Source organism: Saccopteryx bilineata, chromosome 5 (assembly GCF_036850765.1).
Source record: "Saccopteryx bilineata isolate mSacBil1 chromosome 5, mSacBil1_pri_phased_curated, whole genome shotgun sequence".
Taxonomy (NCBI): Eukaryota; Metazoa; Chordata; class Mammalia; order Chiroptera; family Emballonuridae; genus Saccopteryx; species Saccopteryx bilineata.
The window spans coordinates 58,323,067-58,349,761 of NC_089494.1; the positions used below are offsets into that span (position 1 = coordinate 58,323,067).

At 40.4% G+C, this 26,695-nt stretch overlaps 1 protein-coding gene across 2 annotated transcripts in view; it reads left to right on the plus strand.

Moving 5' to 3' along the window:
- PDE11A (phosphodiesterase 11A) overlaps positions 1-26,695 on the plus strand; it is a 467,655-nt gene that overhangs the window by 320,419 nt on the left and 120,541 nt on the right. For both annotated transcript variants that reach the window (XM_066232547.1, XM_066232548.1), the window contains 2 exons: positions 19,737-19,883; positions 20,523-20,630. In XM_066232547.1, coding sequence (XP_066088644.1) covers positions 19,737-19,883; positions 20,523-20,630 — 255 coding nt within the window. The remainder of the gene's footprint in view (positions 1-19,736; positions 19,884-20,522; positions 20,631-26,695) is intronic.

The following is a 26,695-nucleotide window of genomic DNA, read 5'->3' on the forward strand; positions in this document are numbered from 1 at the left end:
CCCCAGGAATGAGAAATCGTTCCTGTGCCTTTTCTTGACAGCAGAGCCACACAGTAATTTTCTAAATAAGGGAAGGACGACAATAGAAATGCGGGGATGGTGAGGGCTCATTTAACAAGATATTAGGCTGGTGAATGGCTTGGTTACCAGCTCCTCACAAGGGGATCACCTTCCCTGGTAGAACAGAAAACCTGATTTCATATTCAAGAAGTTCACAGTCACCCCCCCCCATCCTTATTTTTTGAGGTGTTCAACCTGAGCTTGATGATCACGTTTTCTCCCAGTATATCTTGGATATTGCAGCACTGAACATATTTCTTTTCAAAGTGCGCAGTGTGCTAGGGAGAGAAAGCCTTTCTAAATGCCTTCTCTGAGGAACCAGGAGAGGAAGGACTAGAATTTTCACCAGGGTGCTTTTGAAAGGGACCACTATTCTTAAGTCTAATATACACCATTTATATTTAATTTCAGAATGTTTGATATTCAGTTATTCTACAATAATGATACTCATCTGTAATGGATGGAATTGTGTCCCCACAAAATTCATATATTGAGACTCAACCCTAATACCTTTAGAATATGACTGTATTAAGGCTAAATGAGATCATAAGAGAGGGGCCCAGATTGTCCTTATACAAAAAGCAAGAGACACCAGGGATGCCCACACACAGAGGAAAAGCCATGTGAGGACACAGCAAGTAAGCAGCCAACTGCAAGCCAAGAGAAGAGGCACAGGCAACACCAAACATGCCGGCATCTTGATCTTAAACTTCCGCCTCCAGAACTGTGAGAAAATAAATTTCTGTTGTTTAAGCCACACAGTCTGTGAAATTTTATTATGGAAGTTCCAGCAAACTAATGTACTATCATTGTACATTGAGGGCCTACTAGGAGCCTGGCACTGTGCTAAGTATTTTATGTCACTTAATGTTTTTAATGACTATGGTAAATAGTTATTGTGATATTCCTTTGTCAGAAGAGAGGATAGATGGCCAAAGCCACAACTCTAGCAAGTGGCAAAACTCAGATCCAAAGGCATCTGCTTGGCTCCAGACATTATGCACTTAGCATACCACCACCCCACATTGATTAAGTGCTAGCCCTGAGAGACGTATTAGGCTATAATAATTGCTGACATTAGAGAATCTAAATCCTTTCCTTATGGAACTTATACATGATGAGAGACATATTTATAAAGATAAGTAAGTAAATAAATACTGCGTGGGCAAGAACGTCTGGATTCAGTAATGCCATGGCAAAGCCACAGTGAATCTAAGCTAAGAGAAAATTCAAACGATTGTGAAGACAATATAGGGCAGAGGTTATGAACATAAGGGGCAGGCCAGAGTCAGCAGTTTGCTGGTTACATGAACTGGGGCAAGTTACTTATGTTCCTAACCTCAGTTCTCTCATCTAGGCTAAAGGGACTAAATTGGTACTAATAATGGAACATTACCCATTGGGTTGTTAAATGTTTAAATGGGATACATCTCAACAAATGTACAACAGTGGAAAATAGTGTTCTTCTAATGTGTAGTCTACTAAGCACCAACAAAAAGAGCCAATCTAAACATGGTTGACTTATTGTTTAAATGAAAATTATTAATGTTAAATATTAATAATTAATAAGGGTAAGCTTTCGCTAACTCTTCTATTAGGGTTTCTAAATTTATAATTCTATTTCCAAAAATATGGTTTCTAATATAGCACATTCAATTTAAGTCAAATACCAACATACACGACCAACAACAGAGTCAGAACAAAAATGAAAATGTTTGTCAATGTCGAAGACAGTCTGATAGAAAGACAAGACAGAAAGGACTAATAAGATATCTGATAAGAATTCAAAAAGCGGCCCTGGCCGGTTGGCTCAGCGGTAGAGCATTGGCCTGGCGTGCGGAGGACCCGGGTTCGATTCCCGGCCAGGGCACATAGGAGAAGCGCCCATTTGCTTCTCCACCTCCCCCCTCCTTCCTCTCTGTCTCTCTCTTCCCCTCCCGCAGCCAAGGCTCCATTGGAGCAAAGATGGCCCGGGCGCTGGGGATGGCTCCTTGGCCTCTGCCCCAGGCGCTAGAGTGGCTCTGGTCGCGGCAGAGCGACGCCCTGGAGGGGCAGAACATCGCCCCCTGGTGGGCAGAGCATTGCCCCTGGTGGGCGTGCCAGGTGGATCCCGGTCGGGCGCATGAGGGAGTCTGTCTGACTGTCTCTCCCCGTTTCCAGCTTCAGAAAAATACAAAAAAAAAAAAAAAAAAAGAATTCAAAAAGTATATTAAAAATGAAGTTGTGAATGTGTGTGTGTGCTCATGACATTGTGTGCACAGATGTATGTGTGGTGTGTTTTTAGGAGTACCTCCATCCACGAGAATAAGTCCAGGTACAATTCAAACAGGGAATTGTGGTTGAGGAGTCGGCCCTGCACCCCTCTGCCTCACTTGATAGATTGCTTCTTCACGGAAGGTGATTGTTTTATTCAGCCCTAAGAGTAGAAACTTTTCTATAATGCTTCATATGCTTTTATGGCATAAACCAATATAAATATTTAAGTATTTTTTCTTATTTATCTTGCTACAGAGAGAAACCATATGGAAAGTTGAGCCTATTTTCCTCCAAGCGGACAGAAGGGGGAATGGTTTCTATTGAATGTATAAATATTAAAATATTTCTTCTCACTAACTCACTGGAAAGTGATGACTGTCTGGCCAGCCATGTATGTCCATGGTAACAGGTTGCACTCCTAACTCCCAACAAGCAGGACAAAAAGATGGCGTTCAAGGTACAGAACTGGGGAGAGAGCCTGAGATCTGGCCAGCAACATGAATGAGAAACCCAAACAAAATCATGTGCTTTGTACCATCTTCTTCATCCCCAGCGTGGCCCACTGTTATCATTAGCTAATTCTAATCCCAATGTTCAGGTTTCTCCACTCCCTGGCTCTGCTCCTGTGATGGGGTGTGGAACTTTGTAACAGTGCATTGGGATCCATCATCATAGCACACACAGGGCAAGGTCAGATGGACTCTTATCAAAACCATTAAAAAAAGGAAGTTGAGCTTCAAGTTTCCTTTGATACCCAACACTGTCCTTCTCTACCATCTCACAGACCTCCAGGCTCCTTGCCCTTTGCTGGCCCCTGTGCCTTAGGCATCATGGCTTAGTACTAGTGAATGCCTGTCCCTGTGAATTCTTGCTAGTGGCAATTCTTTCATAAACCTGTAATATCACAGTACAGAAACAAGGGACTATGACGTTCCTTAGTCTTTAGTTGTTTGCTAATCAAGTGCAGGACCAGCTCACTGGTTTTCAAACCCTGACCCATCACTAGGGGCTGATGTCCTAAACAGCCTCACCTGTTGCTGATGCAAAAGTTCTCCCACCTTCTTTCTCCTTTTGTCTTTTTCTGTCTAGTTGTTAAAACAATTGTTAAATTGCTGTCTCATTCCTTAAGGAATGATTTTCATCTTCTGCTCTGCTTTGCGTACCTTTCCTTCTGCCCCTTGCATCAAAGTGTTTCCATTTTAATAGGGAAGAATTCTCGGGTCTATACTGATGGACCACTACTGGTGGTATTTCAGCAGGCTGGAAAGAGAGCTCACTTGGAATTGTAGACTCCCCCCACAGCCTGGCACATCCATTCAATCCATGTTGAGATCATGTTTATATAGCAAGTTGCATTTTTTTCTTTGTATCACTTCCACCAAGAGTTGGGAATTTCTGACAGCTTTTTGCAAGTTTCTGTTTATGAAATTAATATCTAAGCCTACTCCTTAAACCCAGACCTTTGGGAAAATTGCAGCATGACAAGGATAATAGCAAAAAAGTTAAGAGTGTTGGACTAGGTTATTTTATTTGTTTTCTAAAATCCTAAGTGAAACGCTGGTGCCCGAGGTGAGGCAGGTCCACATTGGATTCAAGCAGACAGTAGAGAAACTGCGAAGCCAGAAGTGTTGGGCCATTCCCATTCAGTAGAGCCTCGCAAGGGCGGATGAGCAAACAGGCAGGGGGAAAACCGCTTCTCGTGGCAGCAGACGAGCAAACAACCAAAACAGATCTTCACAATTGTGGCCAGGCAGTCTGTAATCTGCCATCCACCCTGAGGGGAGCACTCACAGCCTTACACAGACTATACACACATGGCGCTGTCATGTGCACTAATCAGGCAGAGTACAAGAAGCAAGCCTAACACAGCTGTTTTCCCAACACTAAATTATGTTAAAGCTAACATAGAGTGGCTGTTGGCTGGTGAAAATGGTATTTAAATTATAAGAAACTGATATTTAAAGAGGTTTTTTTCCTTTTAAATGGAAACAATGTGATTAAATCTATTTATTTATTATAGAATCTGTATTATTTCTTAAACGGTGACCTAGGTTATCTTCTATAAATCTCCTTTGTAATATTTACTTTCCTATTCTTTCAGTGCTCTTTAGGTGGATTTAATGCTCTTTAGGTACTTAGATAAACTGCCAGTGAGTGTACAGTTTATCCTCATCTATCACCCAGTTTCGGAGCCCTTGCTGTGTGCCCTGTCAGCTCCCATCACTGTGGGGCATGGGAGCAGCATCAGCGCTGTGCCTTCCTCTCCCAGGTGAGGCTGCCGCGCAGGGGGCAGCAAGGGCACAAGGAAAACCCACAGTGTCTCAACTTGAGGTCGAGGGCGGCAGGAAGCTACTAAGGTTCAACCTAGTACGTGAGTCAGAGAAGGAGTGTACCAAGGAGATGCTGGTTGTGGCAACACCAAAACTAAAGGTGGCAATTTTCTGGGCTGGAAAGGTTCAGCACCCAGGCTGGCTGGGCAGCACTTGCTTTAGGGTATTCCTATCTCTAACCTTAAACTCTAATGCAATCAACATGGCCTTAGCTGCCTGCAAATATCCACCATCCTCCCACTATGAAGGCCTGGGCAGAAGAGCGCCATGAGAAGTTCATGATAACCTCATGGGGCCATCACAATGCACTCTCGCATCCACACTGCAAGGGCGCCTCTCTGTCTTGGGGTGGCGAAGCAGACTATCTTACCACTCAGTCACACAGCTGGTGAGCTCAGACTGGACCACAAGGTCAGGGCCCCTCTATGTGTCTCCTACTACAAATAGCTCCAGTAATAACAAATAGTAATCATAAATAAATAGTGCATTAGGTTCATGTAAAGTTAAAAGGTTTCTTGACTCACTTATATTACCTGATCGTGTGTGTGTGTGTGTGTGTGTGTGCGTGTGTGTGTGTGTGTGTAGAAATGTGAAGTATTCACAGGAGTGTTTGGCAAAAAGTCCCACAACCCCAAACCTCCAGACTAGGATATGGTGGCATGGTTTGGGGAGTACTAGTAAAATAACTTATCATTTCTTAATAAGTAAATTTTGTAATAAGTAAAATAAGTTATTCATCCAATAAAAATCTCAAGAGTTTCTTTCATGTGCTAGGTGAAGACTATGCTGAGCATTTAGAACACAATAAACAAGGCAGACACATCCCTACCTCCCTCTATCAAGCCTTTAACAAATCATTGCACAAGGTAATACTGATGGAGCAGGGGTGTGATTATCCACTGCCCCAGCTCTCAGGGGGTCTTGAGCTGGTTCCCTTCAGCACCCCACTCTAGTTTTCATGCACAGGGCCCTCTTTCTCTGTTTGTTGGTGTCCTTAGTATTATATCTTTGCAGACTGAGCAGAAGTGTATTGCCCAGAGATGTGTCACTGCCACTGGGTGTTCAGTAGGTGAATAGCTAGACACATAGGCTAAAGTCTTCACCATTCTCCCATGAAAGGCTTAGCTGTGGAGCCCCCAAGTGCAAATGTTAGGGACTATCCCCTTGAGCAAAGGCAAGACAGTCCATGGGTCCTGCTTCCACTACCAAGAGGATCATGGGAGCTCAGTCAATGCCTCTATGGTGGTCCCTGGCTAGGTGAGCTGCTGCCTCAGCATGGCCACTGGATAAGCTGCTATCCTCCAAGGGGCTCTCTCCTTCCTCTCTTACCCTCTTCCCTGACTCTGTGATGTGGGGGCAGCCTTCCCTCCCCTTCTCTTAAATTCCACAGGGGCACACCCTCTTCTCCTCTGGCTCTGTCAGAATAATCCTGATCGCCCACACTCTCACAGCCCCACTCAACCCCAAAACAGTTCCTTTTCCTGGGGGACACAGAGGGCTGCTTGATCTTCAGATTATCCCCAAAGGGCTTGCTGCCAAGTGCAGCAAGGAAAGGGAAAAGGGATGAAGACAACTGCTTTTCTTTTCCATACAAAGAATCCCTCCATCTTGTCACCTGCCACACCAAAACTGTGAGCAGCCTTGGAAGGGGAGATTCTGGGAGTTTTGACCACAAGTACAGCGTCTGATTTCTGCTAGGGGAGAAAGGCTGGCACAAACAGTGGTGGGAGGTCAGCTTTGGGATCACAGGCAAGGCGAATCCTGAGCTGCGTGCGGTTCAAGGCCACTGAGGAGCTCGGAGAAGCTGATGCCTCACAGGCTGTGAGGCCTATTGGGGCAAGTCCTGAATCGGGCAGATTTTGATCAACTCTGGGGCCCTGTAAGTCTGCGCCTCATGCTATGCTTCGATCTTCAGGTGAGATTGGAACTCTACTCTACCCATGCTGTTCTCCTTGCCTGGAATGGTCCAGGATTCCTTAATTCCTTATTCTCCTGGTGAAAGTGTGTTCATCCTGCAGTGCCCACATCAGATGATCCTCCTCTGCTCTCTCTTGGCCTTCTATATGCTCCCTCCTCTTGCTGCATCTGAACTTTATGTTCTTTTTTTTTTTTACTTATTGTTCTGTTTACTTTCTTTCTCCTAGGACCATGAGCATCTCTGGAATGTAGTCAGCATCTTTTCATAGGTTTCGGTACAAGCTCTATGATCTTGGAAATCTTTGATCATAATATTTCTTTTTTAAATTACTCTAAATATACTTTATAAAGCCGACATCTAATGATGATTTAGAATTAAGGCAGGGACACTAAGCTAGGGACATTTCATCAAACTCTCCCCGGGTGCCTACAGTGCCCTACAGTTCCCCGTCATGGCACTAACCACGCTGCGTTGTAATTGCCTATTCGCTTCTGTTCCCCAACAGACTGTGAACACAGTTACCACACAGAAATCATGAATGTATCCACAGTGCAGTGAAGTGCCTATTGTACAGTTAAGCATGTGACACATATGTGTTGGATTAAGATTAGAGGTCTGCTAAGGGAGTAGGTCGAGTTGATTCCTCAGGGTCCAGTCACTGAAATCTTCCATGTTCATCTTTGAGACTGAGATCAGTATGAAAATAACAAGTGTGATAACAACAACATGCCAACAACAACCATAATTATAAGTCATTATATTTTAATGTTTTCTATTTACGAGCACTGTGCTAGACTCTTCACGTGTATGGTCTCATTTACTCCTAATAACAACTGTGCAGTGCAGTTTTATTATGGTCTACGCAGTGGTCCCCAACCTTTTTTGGGCCACGAACCGGTTTAATGTCAGAAAATATTTTCACGGACCAGCCTTTAGGGTGGGACGGATAAATGTATTACGTGACCAAGACAAGCGTCAAGAGTGAGTCTTAGACGGATGTAACAGAGGGAATCTGGTCATTTTTTAAAAATAAAACATTGTTCAGATTTAAATATAAATAAAACAGAAATAATGTAAGTTATTTATTCTTTCTCTGTGGACCGGTACCAAATGGCCCACGGATCGGTACCGGTCCGTGGCCCGGGGGTTGGGGACCACTGGTCTACAGGAAGAGCACTCACTCCAAGGCTTACTGTAGTCTTGCTCTCATCAACTTAGCAAATAAGTATCAGAGGTAGGATTAGAGCCCATATTTGTTATGAAAAGTGTTCTAGGCAACTAACTACAAGTTTAACTTAATAAATATCTTTAAAAGAAAACAATTACTAAAAGAATTTAGACCCTGCTTTTAGTAATATCATTGTACAAATTGTTGATAAATTCAAACCTTTTTCTTGGAGGATAGTATTATTAGTTTGATGTTTCATCACCTGTTGGCAGTGGATTATTTTTTTCCAATGTTTTATTATGAAAAATTTCAAACATAAAACAATCAAAAAAATCGCACAGTGATCCCTCGCCAGTCAGTGTTTTTCCACTTCCTTGGAGAATCCTTTATAGTTTATACTTTGCCTTCCATCCCTCAGATTGCATACCACTCAAAGCCACCCCAGTTCTGAGTAATTCACTACTGTGCTGATTTTGGGGATAACATTTAGAACATTGGTTATCACAGTTGAGTGGGCATCAGAATTACCTGGAGGGCTTGCTAAACACAGGTAGAGTCTCTGGTTCAGAACTGGCATTTCTACATTTCTAACAAGCTCCCCCATGATGTCGTTGTAGCTGGTCTAGAGTCCACACTTTGAGAATCACTGGCTTTGAGAATTTTCCCCTGAAAAAAAACACAAGAGAAATTTCTCTCTATACTCAGACATAGCATAGCTGTGTCTGTATGGCTTTCTTTAGACCCTGTTTTGTTTTGTTTTTGTTTTGTTTTAATCTTATGGACACCATAAATCTTCTAACACATCAGATTCTCTCCATAGTGGTTTCTAGGAAGCGTATTGACCAATTTCGGGCTATTCTTACAAACGTGTTGATGCTCTGGCATGATTTTGTAACTTAACTTTTGATCATGTTTTACATTCCTATCCTGAGCTTCCCTTTGATTTTCTGTTGTGATCTATTTTTACTTTGTTTTATTCTCTGCTTTTGCAGGGATCTTTGAAATGCACAATAAACATTTTGGGGAACAAAGCAGATTATGCATATACTACTACCATCACCAACAACAAAATCACGCTTTGATATACCATATTGATTTAACTTTAATAAGAAAGAAAGAAACTTGTATAAAAAAACATTTTAAAAGATAGAAAATTGCTCAGAGAGCCCACCTCACTTAGTGACCACAGGCCTGATGAACAGTGACTTTAAAGATTCAGCACATTGAGGCCCTGGCCGGTTGGCTCAGCGGTAGAGCGTCAGCCTGGCGTGCGGGAGACCCGGGTTCGATTCCCAGCCAGGGCACATAGGAGAGGCGCCCATCTGCTTCTCCACCCCCCCCCTTCCTCTCTGTCTCTCTCTTCCCCTTCCGCAGCCAAGGCTCCATTGGAGCAAAGATGGCCCGGGCACTAGGGATGGCTCCTTAGCCTCTGCCCCAGGCACTAGAGTGGCTCTGGTCGCAACAGAGCGACGCCCCGGAGGGGCAGAGCATCGCCCCCTGGTGGGCAGAGCGTCGCCCCTGGTGGGCAGAGCGTTGCCCCTGGTGGGCGTGCCGGGTGGATCCCGGTCGGGCGCATGCGGGAGTCTGTCTGACTGTCTCTCCCCATTTCCAGCTTCAGAAAAAAATACAAAAAAAAAAAAAAGATTCAGCACATTGTCATCTCTTAGTGCTGGTTTTGCTTCCCCTGAAGATCATTGTAATATATATAGGGCAAGATGGATTCATCTCACAATCTTATATACTTTTAAACCATCTTCTTCAATAAAGAAACTACAGAAAACATGGAATACATAAACAGATATTACATCAACCAACATGTGATATATGTATGTATTGAAGAAGAAACACTTGATATTTTTCTTTAAAAAACTTATACTGAATTGTTTTTAATTCAATTTTAAGTGGTACATTTTGGGGGAGGGGAGGATCTCTTTTAAAATGACTTGTTTATGTTGAAATGCGGGATTTAAATTTTTAGTGCTGCTAAGGAGAATGGTTTCATTGATTAGTATAAGCAATGAGGACACCTTAGAAATTCCAAAGAGCCGGGTTTGAAAGGACAGTCACCCAGGAGACGGTTTCTCTGTTTCAAAGGGGATAGTCACTTCTTTTTTTTGGCTCTCTCCATGACAAGAAAAATACATGGGAACCTTGCTTTCCCCTGAGGTTTATGATGCTGCATGAAAGATGACAAAGGCAGGTTCTGAGATTGCTAAGAAACAGCTGTGGACAAGACTGTTGCACTAGAATAGCTCAAACAGAACTAAAAGAAAGGTTATAAGATATTTTAACTTCTGCTGACATTTCTGAAAATCACATGTGAAGAGATTGTAGAAGTTTCATTCTCCTATTAAGAGACTCAAAGTAATAGGTTTACTGCAGTCTAGAAAATCAAAGTGAATTAAGCAATAATTGAGAATTAACAGTCAGTAAGGGGGGGCATGTTGTACTTAGAAGTCTTTTCTTAACTGTGCTTTCTTTTTAAACATAGTATTTATTGACTCCTAATCTTCCTTGCTTTTTTCTTTTTTTCCAAAGTTAGAAGTGGGGAGGCAGTCAGACAGACTCCCACATGAGCCCCAGCGGCATGCCCACCAGGGGGAGATGCTCTGCCCATCTAGGGTGTTGCTCTGCTGTGGCCAGAACCATTCTAGTGCCTGAGGTGGAGGCCATGGAGCCGTCCTCAGCACCTGGGCCAACTTTGCTCCAGTGGAACCTTGTCTGTGGGAGGGAAAGAGAGAGATAGAGAGGAAGGAGAGGGGGAGGGGTGGAGAAGGAGATGGGCGCTTCTCCTGTGTGTCCTGACTGGGGATCAAACCTGGGACTTTCACATGCCAGGCCAACACTCTACTGCTGAGCCAACCAGCCAGGACCTAATCTTCCTTGTTTTTATCCACATAAACAAGACAGATATATAAAATTCCCTTTGACTTGGTTAGTCATGTAATGGAAAGCTTTGCACTGTCTAGGTGAAACTTAGATGTTCATGGATACCAAGATTCTAGGAGCAAACAGCCTGTGGGGAAGTTCCTCTCAAACTTGGGCGTATATAGGAATCACCTAGGGATTTTGTCAAGCTATAGAACTCGTGTTAAACTCTAGAGGAGTTCGAAGACAGCTGTGGCCCCTCCCCCAGAATCACACATAAAGACGTTCAAGCCAATCTGCATACATGATTCAGGGACCTAATTTCTGCTCTAATGGGTATGCTTGAAAATCATACAGTATAGTGATTGTAACTGTTAGTAGGTATTTATACAACTGCAAAGAAGGGAAAGGTCACGTAGGATAAAATAGGCATGAAAGAATGGGAACAAACTTGTAAACAAGATGGGGTTTTAATTTCTATTGGCACAGAGTAAGAAAGAATTCAAACCCAATGGTTTGGGGCAGGGGTAGAATAATCTGAAGCCATAGAGGGAAAGACAAGAATAAAAATAAAAAATTGCTCAGCCCGACACTTCTAAAGAAGACTAGAAAATAATAACATTGGATGGGCAATGTGAAGCCAGTTTATGAAGAGACTTAAATGCCAAGCTGAGGAATTTCACTTTATTCTACAGGCCACACTGAGTCCTTAAAGGCATTTAATGATGGAGTGATATAATAAAAATGGTATGGACTGGGTTAAAGAAGTCTATGTTTTAACATATAATCATAGTATATAAATATGTTTAATATATAAACATAGTATATGTTTATTATATACATTAATATGAGAGAATAAGGCCTCTTCTTTCTAAAATATTTTTTGGCAATTCTTGGACATTTATATTCATTCTTAATGTTCCCTTTTTTGTGCCAGTGTGAGGGACAAATAGAGACATACAGACAGGAAGGGAGAGAGATGAGAAGTATCAATTCTTTGTTGCAGCTCCTTAGTTCATTGATTGCTTTGTCATCTGTATCTTGACCGGGGACTACAGCAGAGCAAGTAACCCCTTACGCAAGCCAGCAACCTTGGGCTCAAGCCAGCAACTATGGGTCATGTCTATGATCCCACGCTCAAGCCAGCAACCCCATGCTCAAGCCGGTGAGCCCCCGTTCAAGCCAGATGAGCCTGTGCTCAAGCTGGCGACCCTCAAGCTGACGACTTTGCAGTTTCAAACCTGGGTCCTCTGCATCCGAGTCCGACACTTTATCCACTGCACCACTGCCTGGTCAAGCCACTCTTAATGTTCTAAACTTTACTATTTCTGTATATAAATTAGCTCATGTGCTGTAGAGTTTAATCATCTCGTTGTATGCCTGACCACAGGAACACGACTGCAACAAGCTAGTTCTCCTTTGAATTGCTAGGGCCGAACCACCACCCACTTTGTTGTTTCTTTTTATTTTCTGAGCATCACAAAATGTACTGTTTATGTGTCAAAGGATCCAGGATTGTTTATTAATATTTTACAGCCTCTTTGTGAAGCTACCTTTTCAATTTTAGAAGAGGCAGTTTTATGACTCCCTTTGATAACCACTTAACTATTAAGACCCAAACAAAGAGGAGGAGTGGTCAGAAGATATTAGGTACTCCCAAGCAGCCAGAGTCCTACTTCTCAAACATTATTCAAATTAGCCCCCAGACTCATAATTCTGTGTTTTCATTTATTGCTGCAGTAAAATAAATGGTTCTTTTATCCAAATGTTATTTCCTGGCTCTTAATTCAGTGGTTATTTTGGATTGTAGCACTTCTCTTTGATTTAGGGATATGGTACCTTATAAATATTTAAAAGTCAAAGACTGACACTTGGAGAAATTGACTTTGATTTGTTTTGTTAATATCCTATGGCTAGAGTAATTATAGGTTTGGAAGATACGGTCCCATTCTCTGCTTATCAGAAGAGATAGGGAGCTTATGTATCCGTAACAAGGAAATTTGGCAACAAAGGCTCTTCCCAAATCTTTTACAGTCTAGACCTTCGAGTACACCTCTTCTAAACATGCACTACTCTTTATTTTTCATAGTTTTCTCCAGAAACTGTTCTTGAACTTAGGGATGTGAATGCAACCTATCCATACATTTCAAAATTGCTGGAAATGGTCATTTTTTAAAGGTTTGGGACTTTCTCTGCATCTATAAGTGCCAGCAAGTGTTTATGACAGGGCTAAGGGTGATCTATAGACTGGTATGATTTAATCATAGATCAATCAACCTATTAGGGGGAAAAAGACAAGGTCAATAAGGACAGGTCTTGGTGAACCAGAGGTCATCCTATATTTTTCAACCTAATGTTCCTATTTCTTTTCCATTAATATTTCATAATGAAAAAATGCTGTAAAGCCAGTAGCTGCAGCCACCATCACAGCCACCTGGCCTGTGTAGGTTCACATTTGATTCAGACAGACGGTAATGAAACAATGGAGTCAAGAACTGGTGGGCCATTACCTTTAATCCTAGCTCACACCCAGTGGGCAAGAAAATACACACTAGGCTCCAAAACCCACTCATTCAGCACTCACAAAGCTACTGACTTATCCAAGTTTCTTAGAATCAAAGGCCCCACCAGCCTTTTCAACTCTGTTCCCCATCTCCTTCTTCAAATTTTCTGCACAAACTGGCTTCTCCTTAAGCACTCCGCCATCTTTGATGCCTCTCCTCTGCAATGCTGATGACAAGATCTGAGAGAGAGAGCCCCCGTCTGCCTTATTTTATAGTGTAGAAATTAAGCCTTTAAGCCAGTATACAAATAAGGAAGTCTCTGATACAAAGCCACTTATCTGAGGCATAAATGGGATTCTTCATAAGAATGCATCACCCCACATCATGCAACAGTCAAGAGCAGCGGTCCCCAAACTATAGCCTGCAGGCCGCATGCAGCCCCCTGAGGCCATTTTTCCAGCCCCTGCCGTACTTCCAGAAGGGGCATCTCTTTCATTGGTGGTCAGTAAGAGGAGCACACTGACCATCTCATTAGCCAAAAGCAGGCCCATAGTTCCCATTGAAATACTGGTCAGTTTGTTGATTTAAATTTACTTATTCCTCTGACCTGTGGTGGCGCAGTGGATAAAGCGTTGACCTGGAAATGCTGAGGTCGCCGGTTCAAAACCCTGGGCTTGCCTGGTCAAGGCACATATGGGAGTTGATGCTTCCAGCTCCTCCCTACCTTCTCTCTCTGTCTCTCTCTCCCTCTCTGTCTCTGTCTCTCCCTTTCTCTCTCCTCTCTAAAATGAATAAAAAAAAAAAAAAAAAAAAAAGAAATCTTAAAAAAAAAAAAAAAAGTTAAATTTACTTATTCTTTATTTTAAATATTATATTTGTTCCCGTTTTGTTTTTTTACTTTAAAATAAGATATATGCAGTGTGCATAGGGATTTGTTCGTAGTTTTTTTTATAGTCTGGCCCTCCAATGGTCTGAGGAACAGTGAACTGGCCCCTTGTGTAAAAAGTTTGGGGACCCCTGGTCAAGAGTGTAGGGAAAAGCTTAGTGTTGAGAAGATCTTAGTATTAAAAGAGTGGGAAAGGCTTGGTCTTAAAACTAAGCCTTAGGCTATAAGGACCCTGCCTGCTTACAGCCTGTCTCCCACACAGAATGCAAACTATAAGTGAGCAAACATATACATCATATTTGCAAACTTATTTGACCCACAAATGCCTATATTCTTTAATTTTTAAGATAATTAAATAAATTTAGTGCCTTTGAAGGGTGGAGGATTTATAATGGCGTCAGGTAGTGCATTATTAATAATCTACAAGTCAGGGCCACCTGGAGAGCAGCAATGCAGTCCCCATCGCTGTTTCTGCTCCTTGATGACAGAGAGCTACACCTCCTTTGCCAGCTCTGCTGAGACCAGAAGGACTTGTGTCTTTTGAGGCAGGGCTTTTACCCTCTTGAAAAATGGTTTTCCAGTTGTATCTGAGTTTGAATTTAAACAAATTAAAACAAATGCAGATCCATTCTAAGTACATGACATTTCCTGTATGCAAAAGTCCTGAAACATGATAAAAATAGAAAGTAATTCTGGAGCTTTCCTAAGGGAAAGAAATATGGCCTCTGACATTAGGATTGTTACAGGCTAATACTTGAGGTCAGAACTGACGCAAAACACCCAGGGGTACCAACCCGGAAAAAAAGGTCTACAATGGTTACAGCCAGGCCCGTTCACATAGAAAGGGAGGGATTAAGACCAAAGGCTGGTTTATCTCTGAGTTCTCCAAGCTGGTTATATAAGGCATTTAGTAAAAATAATTCCCACGAGTTTTAGACAAAGATGGTAAACCACTCGTTTTATTTTGTTACTTAGTCAACCACACTAAACCAACAATAAGGATACTTTTAAAGCATCAATTCTCAAAGACAAAGAAATGGATAAATACTAGGCAATTTAATAGACAAATATTAAGTAACTTAGCAAAACCAAGAAAGCCAATATAAGCTAGCAACAGGAAAAGCTGAGAGGCAAACAGATTTATAGCGCAGACCTCTATCCCAAAATAGCTCAGGAATTGGCCAATTAAGTACCTTTGGAAGTGGGGATAGAGGTGAGGCTATAAACAGGAAAACAGAAAATCTAGGAAGCAGTTAGATCTCTGGATCCTTTGTCTTACTCTTTCACTCCATATGACTGGAGGCTCATGGTCTAAAGGTCTAAAGAGGATGTAACAGTGGGTCTTTCAGTTGGAGTACACCAGTGCAGAGCTTGAAGGTGGGAGTACAGGGGATGGAATGAAGAGTTATCGGCCAGTGCTGAGGTTTCTCCTCCACTCCCCTCTCCACCAGCTCCAGCCAGAAGATTCTTCTCTGAGGAATCTGAATAGCCAAAGAGCCAAGATCTAAAGATACCAACATTGGGTGGATTCCCCAAAGACACAGTCAATAAGAATCCTGTACAAGAGCCCCAGAAGTGCTAATGGAAGCTTTTAAAGCCCTACTTTTAAACAGGAGCAGAAAACCCAAGATCATCACACAGCCAGGGAAAACCTCTCATACCTCTAAAGCCTCTGCTATCTTAAAAATTATTTTATTAAAAGATAAGCTGATTAAGGAAGTGACCAAACCATCAACAAGTGAATGGATAAAGAAATGTAGTGTATACATACAATGGAATATTATTAAGCCTTATAAAAGAAAAAAATACGTCATATGGTACAATATGGATAAACATTGAAGACATTATATTGAGTAAAATAAACCAATCACAAAAAATAAATAAATACTGCACGGTGCGCTTATATGAGGTATGTAAAGTAGTCAATATCATAGAAACAAAAAAGTAGAATGGTGATTTCTAAGGCCTGGGGAAGAAGAGCAAATGAGTAATCGTTCACTGAATAGAGTTTCACTCATGCAAAATGAAAAGTTCTAGATATCTATTGTGCAACAATGCACATATAGTTAACGATACTGCTCTGTACACTTAAAAATTGTTAAGAGGATAAATTTATGTTCTGTGGTTTTTGCCAAATAAAAAAAGAGATTAATACAAAGAGAAGAACATGAAGTAAAGTATGAAAGGGAAGAAAATATCAATTAGAATTATTATTAACACTCTCAGAGAGAGATAAGAGAAGGTATTAATCCATGAAACAAAATTAGGATGCTATTTTTAAAAAATTAAAAAGAAATATCCAGACAAGAAAAGAAGTGCCTTTAGAAACAAAAACTATGATATTAAATATTAATGATAAGGACATAGGATATGTCCCAGGAAAGAGAACAAAAAGAAAGCGAAATAAAATATAGGAGGACAAAGAAAAGAGAAAAACCAGGCCAAATATCAAAAGGAATTCCAGAAAAATAAAAGAAAAGATTTCATTGATTTCATCAAAGACAGTATTTAAAAATTTTTTTATTTTAGAGTTAAAAGACTTGATTTTTCAGAATGAAGTACTCAAAAATATCTAGAAGTATAGATGAAAGTAAACTCACAGCTAGGCAGGTTTTCATATTTCAGAACTCTGGAAGCAAAAAAAAAAAAAGATTCTACAAAAATACTCCAGGAGAGGGAGTCATTTTCAAAAGATTAGGACTCTGAATAGCTTCTGACTTCTCAAAAGTAATATCTAAAGTTAAAAAAAGAGCAATGCCGGCCCTGGCCGGTTGGCTCAGTGGTAGAGCGTTGGCCTGGCGTGCAGGGGTCCCGGGTTCGATTCCCGGCCAGGGCACACAGGAGAGGCGCCCATCTGCTTCTCCACCCCTCCCCCTCTCCTTCCTCTCTGTCTCTCTCTTCCCCTCCTGCAGCGAGGCTCTATTGGAGCAAAGATGGCCTGGGCGCTGGGGATGGCTCCTTGGCCTCTGCCCCAGGCGCTGGAGTGGCTCTGGTCGTAACAGAGCGACGCCCCGGAGGGGCAGAGCATCGTCCCCTGGTGGGCGTGCCGGGTGGATCCTGGTCGGGCGCATGCGGGAGTCCGTCTGTCCTTCCCCGTTTCCAGCTTCAGAAAAATACAAAAAAAAAAAAAAAAAAAAAAAAAAAGCAATGCCTTCTAAATTCTAATGGGATTATTTCCAACCTAGAAATCTGTATCTAGACAAATTATCAATCAAATGTAATCAAATATGAAAACAATTCACACATGCACATTTTCCTACCACACACTTTATTTTGGGAAGCAATTGGAGGATGTGTCTTAACATAATGAGGAAAGAAACGAGGAAGAGAGAAAGATGTGGAATGCAGAAATAAAGAGAGATGAAGACAGCCATAGAAGTATGGTGAAGGAACATCTAGGATGAAAGTTATGTATCAGACGTAGAGGACTACCAGTCCAGATCACAGAAGCTCTGACTTATACAGGGAGAAGAAACTGTCATGTAGAATTATTACTAACATCATCAGAGAGGTAAAAGAAGATATTGCATCTATGAAACAAAATTAGGATTAAAATTTTTCTTCAGTTGAGATTTAGATAATTGGTGGAAAGTTTAAGGGTTGAATTAGTGTAAGTACATAGAAAACTAAGCACACATTTAAAAAAGATAATTATTATTTCTTCAAAATACAAAATGCTGCCAATGAAAGGAAAATAATGATACTAGATGTAATGACTTATCTATGAATATCTTTTACATAGCCATGATAATATGACCCTGAATATTTCTCTAAACAAAGTTATTTTTATATTGGGAAATGAGAACGATTAGTGTATAAGGTGACAGAGGTTGACAGATAAAGTATAAGACGTCTTAATCTTCAATCTTCAATGTTGGGATGTTAATAAAAAATAATTAAAACAATATAATCAAAAAATAAAATCATAAGCATCTTATTTCTTTGCCAAATAAAAAAAAATGTATCTAGATGATTTGAAAATGGTCACCTTCAGGTAAGAAAAAGTTTTGGCACCAGTGGAGCTCTGTGTGTATGTATGTGTTTTGCAGACCTAATTCACTCTTAAAATTACATGCATGTATATAACTTTGATTTTAAAATATTTTAAAAATAAAAACATAATATTGAAGTGCTTAGCATAAGGCCAGGAATTTCGAATAAGGACATAACACAAAGACTATTTCTACCACCACCATGCTTGAATTTCACAAGCCTTACCTTTTTAATTCCAAGGAACTAGATTCCACAAACATGTTAATATATTACAATGATTCACTGAAGGATAAGCTGATTAATTTTAATGAAAATAACCAACCTGCAGAATGTAACTTGTCTTGTAATTTATATGTTTGTTCATTGTTCTCCTATGTTGTTTTTGGATTTTAGCCTAGAGATGTAAACTGTGGAAGAAGGAAGAGGTGGAAAGAAAGGATTAATTAATGGTTTGAGGGATGCTTAGAGTCACTAAAGTTGGACTCCATTGCTCAGCCAAAGTAGTCCCAGGGCATAGATTACTCCCTGGGTAAATTATACCCAGGAAATAGACTAGGAATATGAAAACAGACCAGTCCCCGATAATCTGAAAACACAGAAATAATGTCCTTACCAAGACTGGCCTAAAGAATATGGTAAACCCAATGAAATCAGCAAAAACTTATTCCCAAAGATTTTTTTCTCACCTTTAAGTTTGTGTGGGACAATTGGTTGACAGCTGCTTAACATGAATGTTTTGAAAACACTGAATACAGCTGGCCCTTCATATCCAGGGATTTCATATCTAAGGATTAAACCAAGGGCAGATGGAAAATATTGACATAAAGTGTTGCATTATTGCTGGCATGTACTATTAAGTTAGGCCTATGATGATTGCATCTGTACTTAACATGTACACTTTTTTCTTGTAATTATTCCCTAAATAATACAATAACTATTTACATACCATTTATATTGTATTAGGTATTATAAATAATCTAGACATGCTTTAAAGTATATGGAGGATGTATTTAGATTATATGCAAATACTCCACCATTTTATGTAAGGGACTTGAGCATCTGTGGATTTTGGTATCCATGGGGGTCCTGGAACAAATTACCAATGAATACAAAGGAACGACTTTCTCAATGACCAGCATTGTAATCATGTTAAAATCATCAAATGGTTTCTAGAGAATGAAGGTAAACAATATTGCAGATTTATTCCTTCAGTGAAGCATGAGCTTACACTAACCCTAGAATATGTCTTTTATTAAGAGATGCACTATCTGATCTTTTCCGTCATTATGAATACACAAAACATGTGTAACAAAGAGCATGTGCACAGCTACAGGATCTACGGATACAAGGCAAAGTGTATTCCCATGTCCTTCTCCTGAATAGAAGCAATTAAAATTCACAGCTGCTGGCTGCCCAGATGTTTCTTGCATTTAGTGCTTTGTAATATGCATCAGAATATGACTGTGGTTTCAGTAAACTAGACAGCTTTGTATTCTAAATGCTGCAGACTGGATCCAGTGTGTATATTTTTTCTTCAGATTAGCTTCTTTCTCCCTTCCCCCCTTCATATGCTTGGGGCATTTGCAGTTCAGAAACAAAAGACATATCCAGCTGAGAGTTTAGCTGTATGTGAGTGTAAGTGTAGGTCAGGTCTGATTTATGTGGCATGTCTGATAAGCAGGAGAGGACAGCAAGATGAGGGGTTTGGAAAAGCTGGTGAACTTGGCTTGACTCACGCCTTTTGCCTTTGTAGGCCGCCAACATCCCGCTGGTGTCAGAACTTGCCATCGATGACATACATTTTGATGACTTTTCTCTCGATGTCGATGCCATGATCACAGCTGCTCTTCGGATGTTCATGGAGCTGGGCATGGTACAGAAATTTAAAATTGACTATGAGGTAAGATGTTCTGTCTTGGGCGATTCCAGGCGTGCACTGCGACAACATGGTAGCCCCTTTAAGCCTCAGGTTTCCAAGATACAGATTAGGGGTGCTGATATGTTCTCTGCACACCGCAGGAGATTACTGTGAAGATGACTTGAGATGTTTGTGCAGGGACTTTGAATCATTGAGGATTACTCCAACACAAGGCCTCATTTTTGTTTTTGTTTTTGTATTTTTCCGAAGCCAGAAACGGGAGGCAGTCAGACAGACTCCCACATGCGTGGGACCGGGATCCACCCAGCACGCCCACCAGGGGGCTCTGCCCATCTTGGGGCATTGCTCAGTTGCAACCAGAGCCACTCCAGCGCCTGAGGCAGAGGCCACAGAGCCATCCTCAGCGCCCGGGCAAATTTCGCTCCAATGGAGCCTTGGCTGCGGGAGGGGAAGAGAGAGACAGAGAGGAAGGAGAGGGGGAGGGGTGCAGAAGCAGATGGGCACTTCTCCTGTGTGCCCTGACTGGGAATTGAACCCGGGACTCCTGCACGCCAGGCCGACGCTCTACCCCTCAGCCAACCGGCCAGGGCCAAGGTCTCGTTTTGATAATGTATGGACACATATACAACTGCCTGACATGACCTTTCCTTCCCATTTCAGACACTGTGTAGGTGGCTTTTAACAGTGAGGAAAAATTATCGAATGGTTCTATACCACAACTGGAGACACGCCTTCAACGTGTGCCAGCTGATGTTTGCGATGTTAACTGTAAGTGTGTTTTAGTGACGGTGCAAGGTCATCTGTCATTTGTGTGGGCACACAGGCCATCTCCTTCATATTTCCATGTCCGTGACAAATTGACATGTGATTTGTTTTACATCGGAACATACTCACTCTGGTTCTGGGAGTACATATTTCACAACAATGATGAGCTTAAAAGCTGTAGCATTGCTGACACCTTGAAACAGGTGTATGTAGTCTTGGAATGATTATTTGAGTCTCTTTTCAATGTTTTATTCTGGAAAATGGGTTCTTTTTATGAAGGAAATGCTTGGGTTTTGAAAGTAATCTTTTTGCAGAGGATATGGGAATGAGTAACTAAACAAAGAGATCACCAGATAAGACTGGCTGGTGGAAAGCCAAAGCAGGGGCGTCTGTACGTTCCCCACAGAAACACAGAAAGCCTGAGGAAATGCTTGTCTGGGACTCTCCAGGGAAGCCAAAGGGAGGAAGGAGGCGGGGTGAAAGTTCTCAGGGTTTAGGGGTACACCAGGTTTAACATCTCTGCTCCAGCGGCTGTAACCTAGTGGTGATGGCAGTCTTTTTTCATGGAGATAGCTAGGGCAGCTTACCAGAGATGACTCTTGGAATTTAATCTAAAAACAAATGTTGGTGGCAAGGATTAAAACAAAACTGTCTAGCCCTGGCGAGTTGGCTCAGTGGTAGAGCACCGGCCCAGTGTGTAGAAGACCCACGTTCGATTCCTGGTCAGGGCACACAGGAGAAGTGACCATCTGCTTCTCCACCCCTCCCTCTTCTCTCTTTCTCTCTTGCTTTCTGTCTATCTCTATCTTTCTCACTCTCTCCCTCCTGCAGCCATCCTGCAGCCGTACCTCGAATGGTTTGAGCAAGTTGGCCCTGGGCACTGAGGATAGCTCAGTGCCTTGCCTCATGGCCTTGTTTCAGGCACTAAAATAACTCGGTTGCTGAGCAACAGAGCAGCAGCCCCAGATGGGCAGAGCATAGCCAGGTCGAAGGCTTGCTGAGTGGATCCCCGTCAGTCGGGGTGCATGCGAAGGCCTGTCTACCTCCCCACCTCTCAATAAAAATATTGTCTATTTATCTCCATTTGCTGGCAAGAAATAAGGCTTGTTTTGGCCTAATTTTCCACTTAGACCAGGGGTAGTCAACCTTTTTATACCTACCGCCCACTTTTGTATCTCTGTTAGTAGCGAAATTTTCTAACTGCCCACCGGTTCCACAGTAATGGTGATTTATAAAGTAGGAAAATAACTTTACTTTGTAAAATTTATAAAGCAGAGTTACAGCGAGTTAAAGCATATAATAATAATTACCAAGTACTTTATGTCAGATTTTCGCTAAGTTTGGCAGAATAAATGTTTATAAAACAACTTAGTATAGTCAAATCTATCTTTTTATTTATACTTTGGTTGCTCTGCTACTGCCCACCATGAAAGCTGGAACGCCCACTAGTGGGCGGTAGAGACCAGGTTGACTACTACTGACTTAGACTGTTAAGCTATCATCTAATAAAATGTTTCCTGACTTAAATTGATTGATTTCTTTAATCTCACAGTTATAGATCATACATATGTATAAATACATATGTGTATATATGTGTAAATATATTTACTATACAAAAGAAAAAGAGGATACAAGTTTGGGATTCATTTAACAGAAATCTAAATACCTTACATCTCTGCACCTAAATTAAAACTTAAATACAAAGTAGGGAACTCCAAATGACATTTACCTTTCGTCCAAATGCACAGAGATTATTCTGTTTCTTCCTCATGAAATTCTCTGCCCCATTTTCTGCCTATTAATATTTTACTCATCCTTGAAGGCATTGATCTAATGCCAGTTCTCCATGGAGTCTTTCCTTTTCTCCCCAAGCATTCAACAACAATTACTTATCTCTGAACTATGTCTGGTATAACACGTCTTTCCACCATGTATTTGAAGTTGTAGTCTCTTGTTCTCCTATAGAGTAGGCTTCTTGAGGCTGAAGAGATAATTCTTTGTTCTTTCAATAACTTTCATTTATTGGCTCAACATCTATTTATTGAGTGCCTCACCAGCACCCTGTATTTTTGTCGTGCACATGATAGGTTTTCAATAGATGCGTGTCAGATTGACTTGAAGTCAAATGTGCATATAGCACAAGAAGATGGGATCAAAATGTCTTCACTTTTACACTCAAGGACTTGTTTTTGGATTTTTAATTGCTTGAAGAAGAAGCAGAATAGCCTGGAAAAACTGGACTGTCCCCGTCCTTCTCTAACACACTCCATGAAAGCAGTCAGCCAGTTGAGTGAGGAAGAAAGGTGCTTTGAACTATGAGCCTTAATTCTCAAATGCCAATGTTAATTTAAAAAAAAAAAAAAAAAAAACAAAACCACTTATCTTGCTTTTCCATATCAGATCTCAGTAGACAAGGAATAATTTTGTATGCAGAGTTCACAGAGGACATTCAATAAAGAAATTATTAACCTATTATTCTGGAGAACTTGTGGAATTATAGTGTATTGCCAAAATAAGTAAATAGGAAGGTTTTTCAATGAAGGATAAGTAATGACCATGACATTGTGAGTTATAAGATGTCAATTCCCGGTCGGGCGCATGTGGGAGTCTGTCTGACTGTCTCCCTGTTTCTGGCTTCGGAAAAATACAAAAAAAAAAAAAAAAAAAGATGTCAAAGACAGAAACGGTTTTATGACACACCTTAAAGTAATTGGGAAGGGGGGTGTTGGCAAGAGTGGAAGGATTGAGGTGGACACTTAGGAGTAAAAGGAAATGCATATCCAGTTGTCTTGAGTAAATAAATATTCCCTTAAAATAGATGATCTTGATCCTTTTCAAGAAATTGAAGAAAGTAGAGCTCTCAAACTATGTTACCACATAGGGCGTACTCACACTGCCAGAATATTCAAGGGTATAGTTATTTTTTGCAAGTCGGACCAGCAACCTTGAGGAGTATCACTGTTTGAGAAGATTTGGGTTTTGTTTTGTATTAATGCTAACACAAAACGAGGAGAATTTGTTATTAAGGTTCTCTTGTGGTGGGGGGGGGCAGAAATTGCAAAAATAAAAACATGACTTTGGAAAGAATATTGGTCAATGTTATTTTTTTCCTCCCTCCCATTGATTTGAGCAGCCACATCTGGAAAAAAATATTACTTTCTGCTCATTAAAATTTTTTGAACTTGGCTAAGGGTTGCAATAGGTTGAAGATACCAACTTGGGTTTGTCCCTAACACCAGCACTCTTCTCCAACTTGACCACGGACAATCTAATTAATCAGGATTGTTTTTTTAACTAAGAAAATATAGAGTTAAAAATTTTACTTGATCAATGAAGAGAAAAATAAGTTTAATTTACTCATCAATTCTAATTTCTGGAATATGACCTCAGCCTACTTTTTCCCATAAACGGGCACTCCTGAAGATATTAGGGTCTTTTACTGTTTTGTTCTCATAAGTTATTCTATTTACATTCTAGTTACATCATATTCTATTTCCATGTATTGAGATAGAGCCAAAAATCTCTATTAATCTGAAAAAAAAAAATCGCCATAGATCAACCACTGAGTCACAAAGCCAAGAAAGCATGGCGCATGTATGCTGAATTTTCCTCTAGATGGCGCTCCAAGGCAAAGTTTCCCAGACAGTTGCCAGGAAAGTGATGGGGGGAACTTTATCAACCTTCCCTGAAAGCGCTTCTTTTCTTCTAGGAGGAGATACTAAGGCACATTCTCTCACACTCTTTTCTTAAAAGAAACACCAACAAAGCCAGTGTACAAAAAGGGCCCCTCCTATGACAAGAAACCTGTACTGACTGCCTCCTTTCTCCCTAAGCTGTCAGTATGAATAACAAGGCACTCTCTACATTAGTTTACATATATGCATATGCTGCTTTTTTTTTTTAAGCCTGTTGTTGCTGGCAATGGAAAAAAGCAGAGTTTTGTGTCATTACTGAGCAAATTATGGCACTGTGTACAACAGGACAAGCAAATTATAAATATATGACTAGCTTTCTAATCTTTAACCCTAAAATCGTTTTAAACACAGAAAATTAACTTACCAACTGGGAATTATGTTCTCCAAAAGTATTCAATCTTATGTCTAGGTAACAAGGTGGTTTTGTTCCTTTAGAAATTAAAAAAAAGAAGAAGAAGAAGAAGGAAAGAAAAACAAAATGCTTTGTAGTATAGGCAATTTTATTTAAAATGGTGAAAATTCAATTCACTGGGAATCCAGTTAATGACTTATTTCTTCCATGCTGCTGGCTTGAAATTTGAGATTTTTTGAAATGAATGCTTCAACATTAATTTTTGCTTCTAAGGATATATTTAGTAGCTAAAATTTACCAAATATTTTTAATTCTTTGGATAGAGTATATATACATAGTACCAGTTACTATTTGTGGTTAAAACAAGGAATAAAAGCCTGCAGATCAAGAATAATTATGCAAATTCTTTTTTATTTATGGAAGCTTGTAGAGCAAATATTCCATCAAGCACATACATGCGTAAAGAAAAATGATAAACACATTTCTTATAGTCACATTGTAGACCAGATAAAGGAAACAACTATGCTTTTGTTTGTGTTCTGTAAAATAAAAGGCATGTAGTGGTACCAAGGTTGCAGAGATAGTTTTTGGTTTTATAAATGATGTATGAGCACTGACAGATTTTCCAGAGGGGGGGGATAAAAGGTTTCCTTAAGAGTCAGTATTCTTTACTATCCCATAAATGTACTCATTAGCACCTTGGGTTGTGCCCTACATCCTGGAGGGCTCAATAAAGATTCATTGAATGAGTGGATTTAGTTTAGGGTAATATTATTCAAGGAACCATGTTGCTCAGTGTCCGTTTGAAGAAAAAAAAAACCTATAAAATGATGAACAACTATCACTGCTAGAAATCTTGTTCTTCTTCATAGCACACTAAGGTTCAGCTAGGGTTCATACAGAATATTATGATCTTGCAGAATTCACTGAATATGAAAAGAGAAGAGCACATGATCACATTAAAATTTATAGTGGTACTGGCTGCATGGTGCTGGTAGGGGAATGGCAGTTAAACACTAATAATAACCAAGTATCCCAGCAAACACATTGACACCCCATGACATTTACTGGGGGCTTCTTAAATCTTAAACGTGGAGATAACATATTTCAGTTCATATATGTGTTGTCAACAAGGTTATTTTCACAGATAAGCCAAGTCACTTTATTAATAATTCAAACTAGATAGCAGAAGAGATATTTGGGGGGGGGGGGGTCTTACCCACCAGCCTGAGGATAATGCGCTATCTGCAGTTGGCTGTTTTCAGGGAAGTCCTTGATTTCTTCTGAAAGACCTTCGGAGCACAATAGGAACTCTTGCTCTCCCAGCCCAAGAAGAGCAGAACCAGTTGAACTTTAAAATAAAATATATTTGATCAATAACCAGAATCCTAATTTCAACAGAAATATAATTTCTTTGCAGATTGTAACATGGGAAGGTACAAAGAGAGCTACACGTTTTGTTCTGCAGCTGACTATAATAAAGTAACAACCAGTCATCATCTTCACAGTCATAAAACATCATTTTACATTGCAGTTCCTTATCAATGTAAATAGCAACTAGTTATATATACTTTTAAATAAATGGCAGCATTATTATAATAATACAATAAAATCTGTATGTTAAAGAAACAAATTCTTTAATCGTCATGTAGAAAAAATTGATTTCTGGGATAAGTTCAAAAATTGGAAAATTTTTAACTTAGGGAAGGAGCAATTTTTAATGTTTTTACATAATATCAGCACAGGACACTATAAATTAACTATGGAGCTAATCAGTTTGAGTACAGTGTTTAAATTATATTTAAGACTCTTGCCTTTTAATCTTTTAAGAAGATTTCTATTTTTATTCACTCTGGCCATGTCTCAGAGCCCCAATTAAGCACTCCATGCTTCTGGCTGACATTCCTTTTTTCACATTTATTTTATAAAAAGAAAAAGGCAAAGCCAAACATAATTAAGAACCTGGTGTACTAATAACCAAACATCCAGTTGGGCAGAAGGATAAGCCAATCCATTTCCTC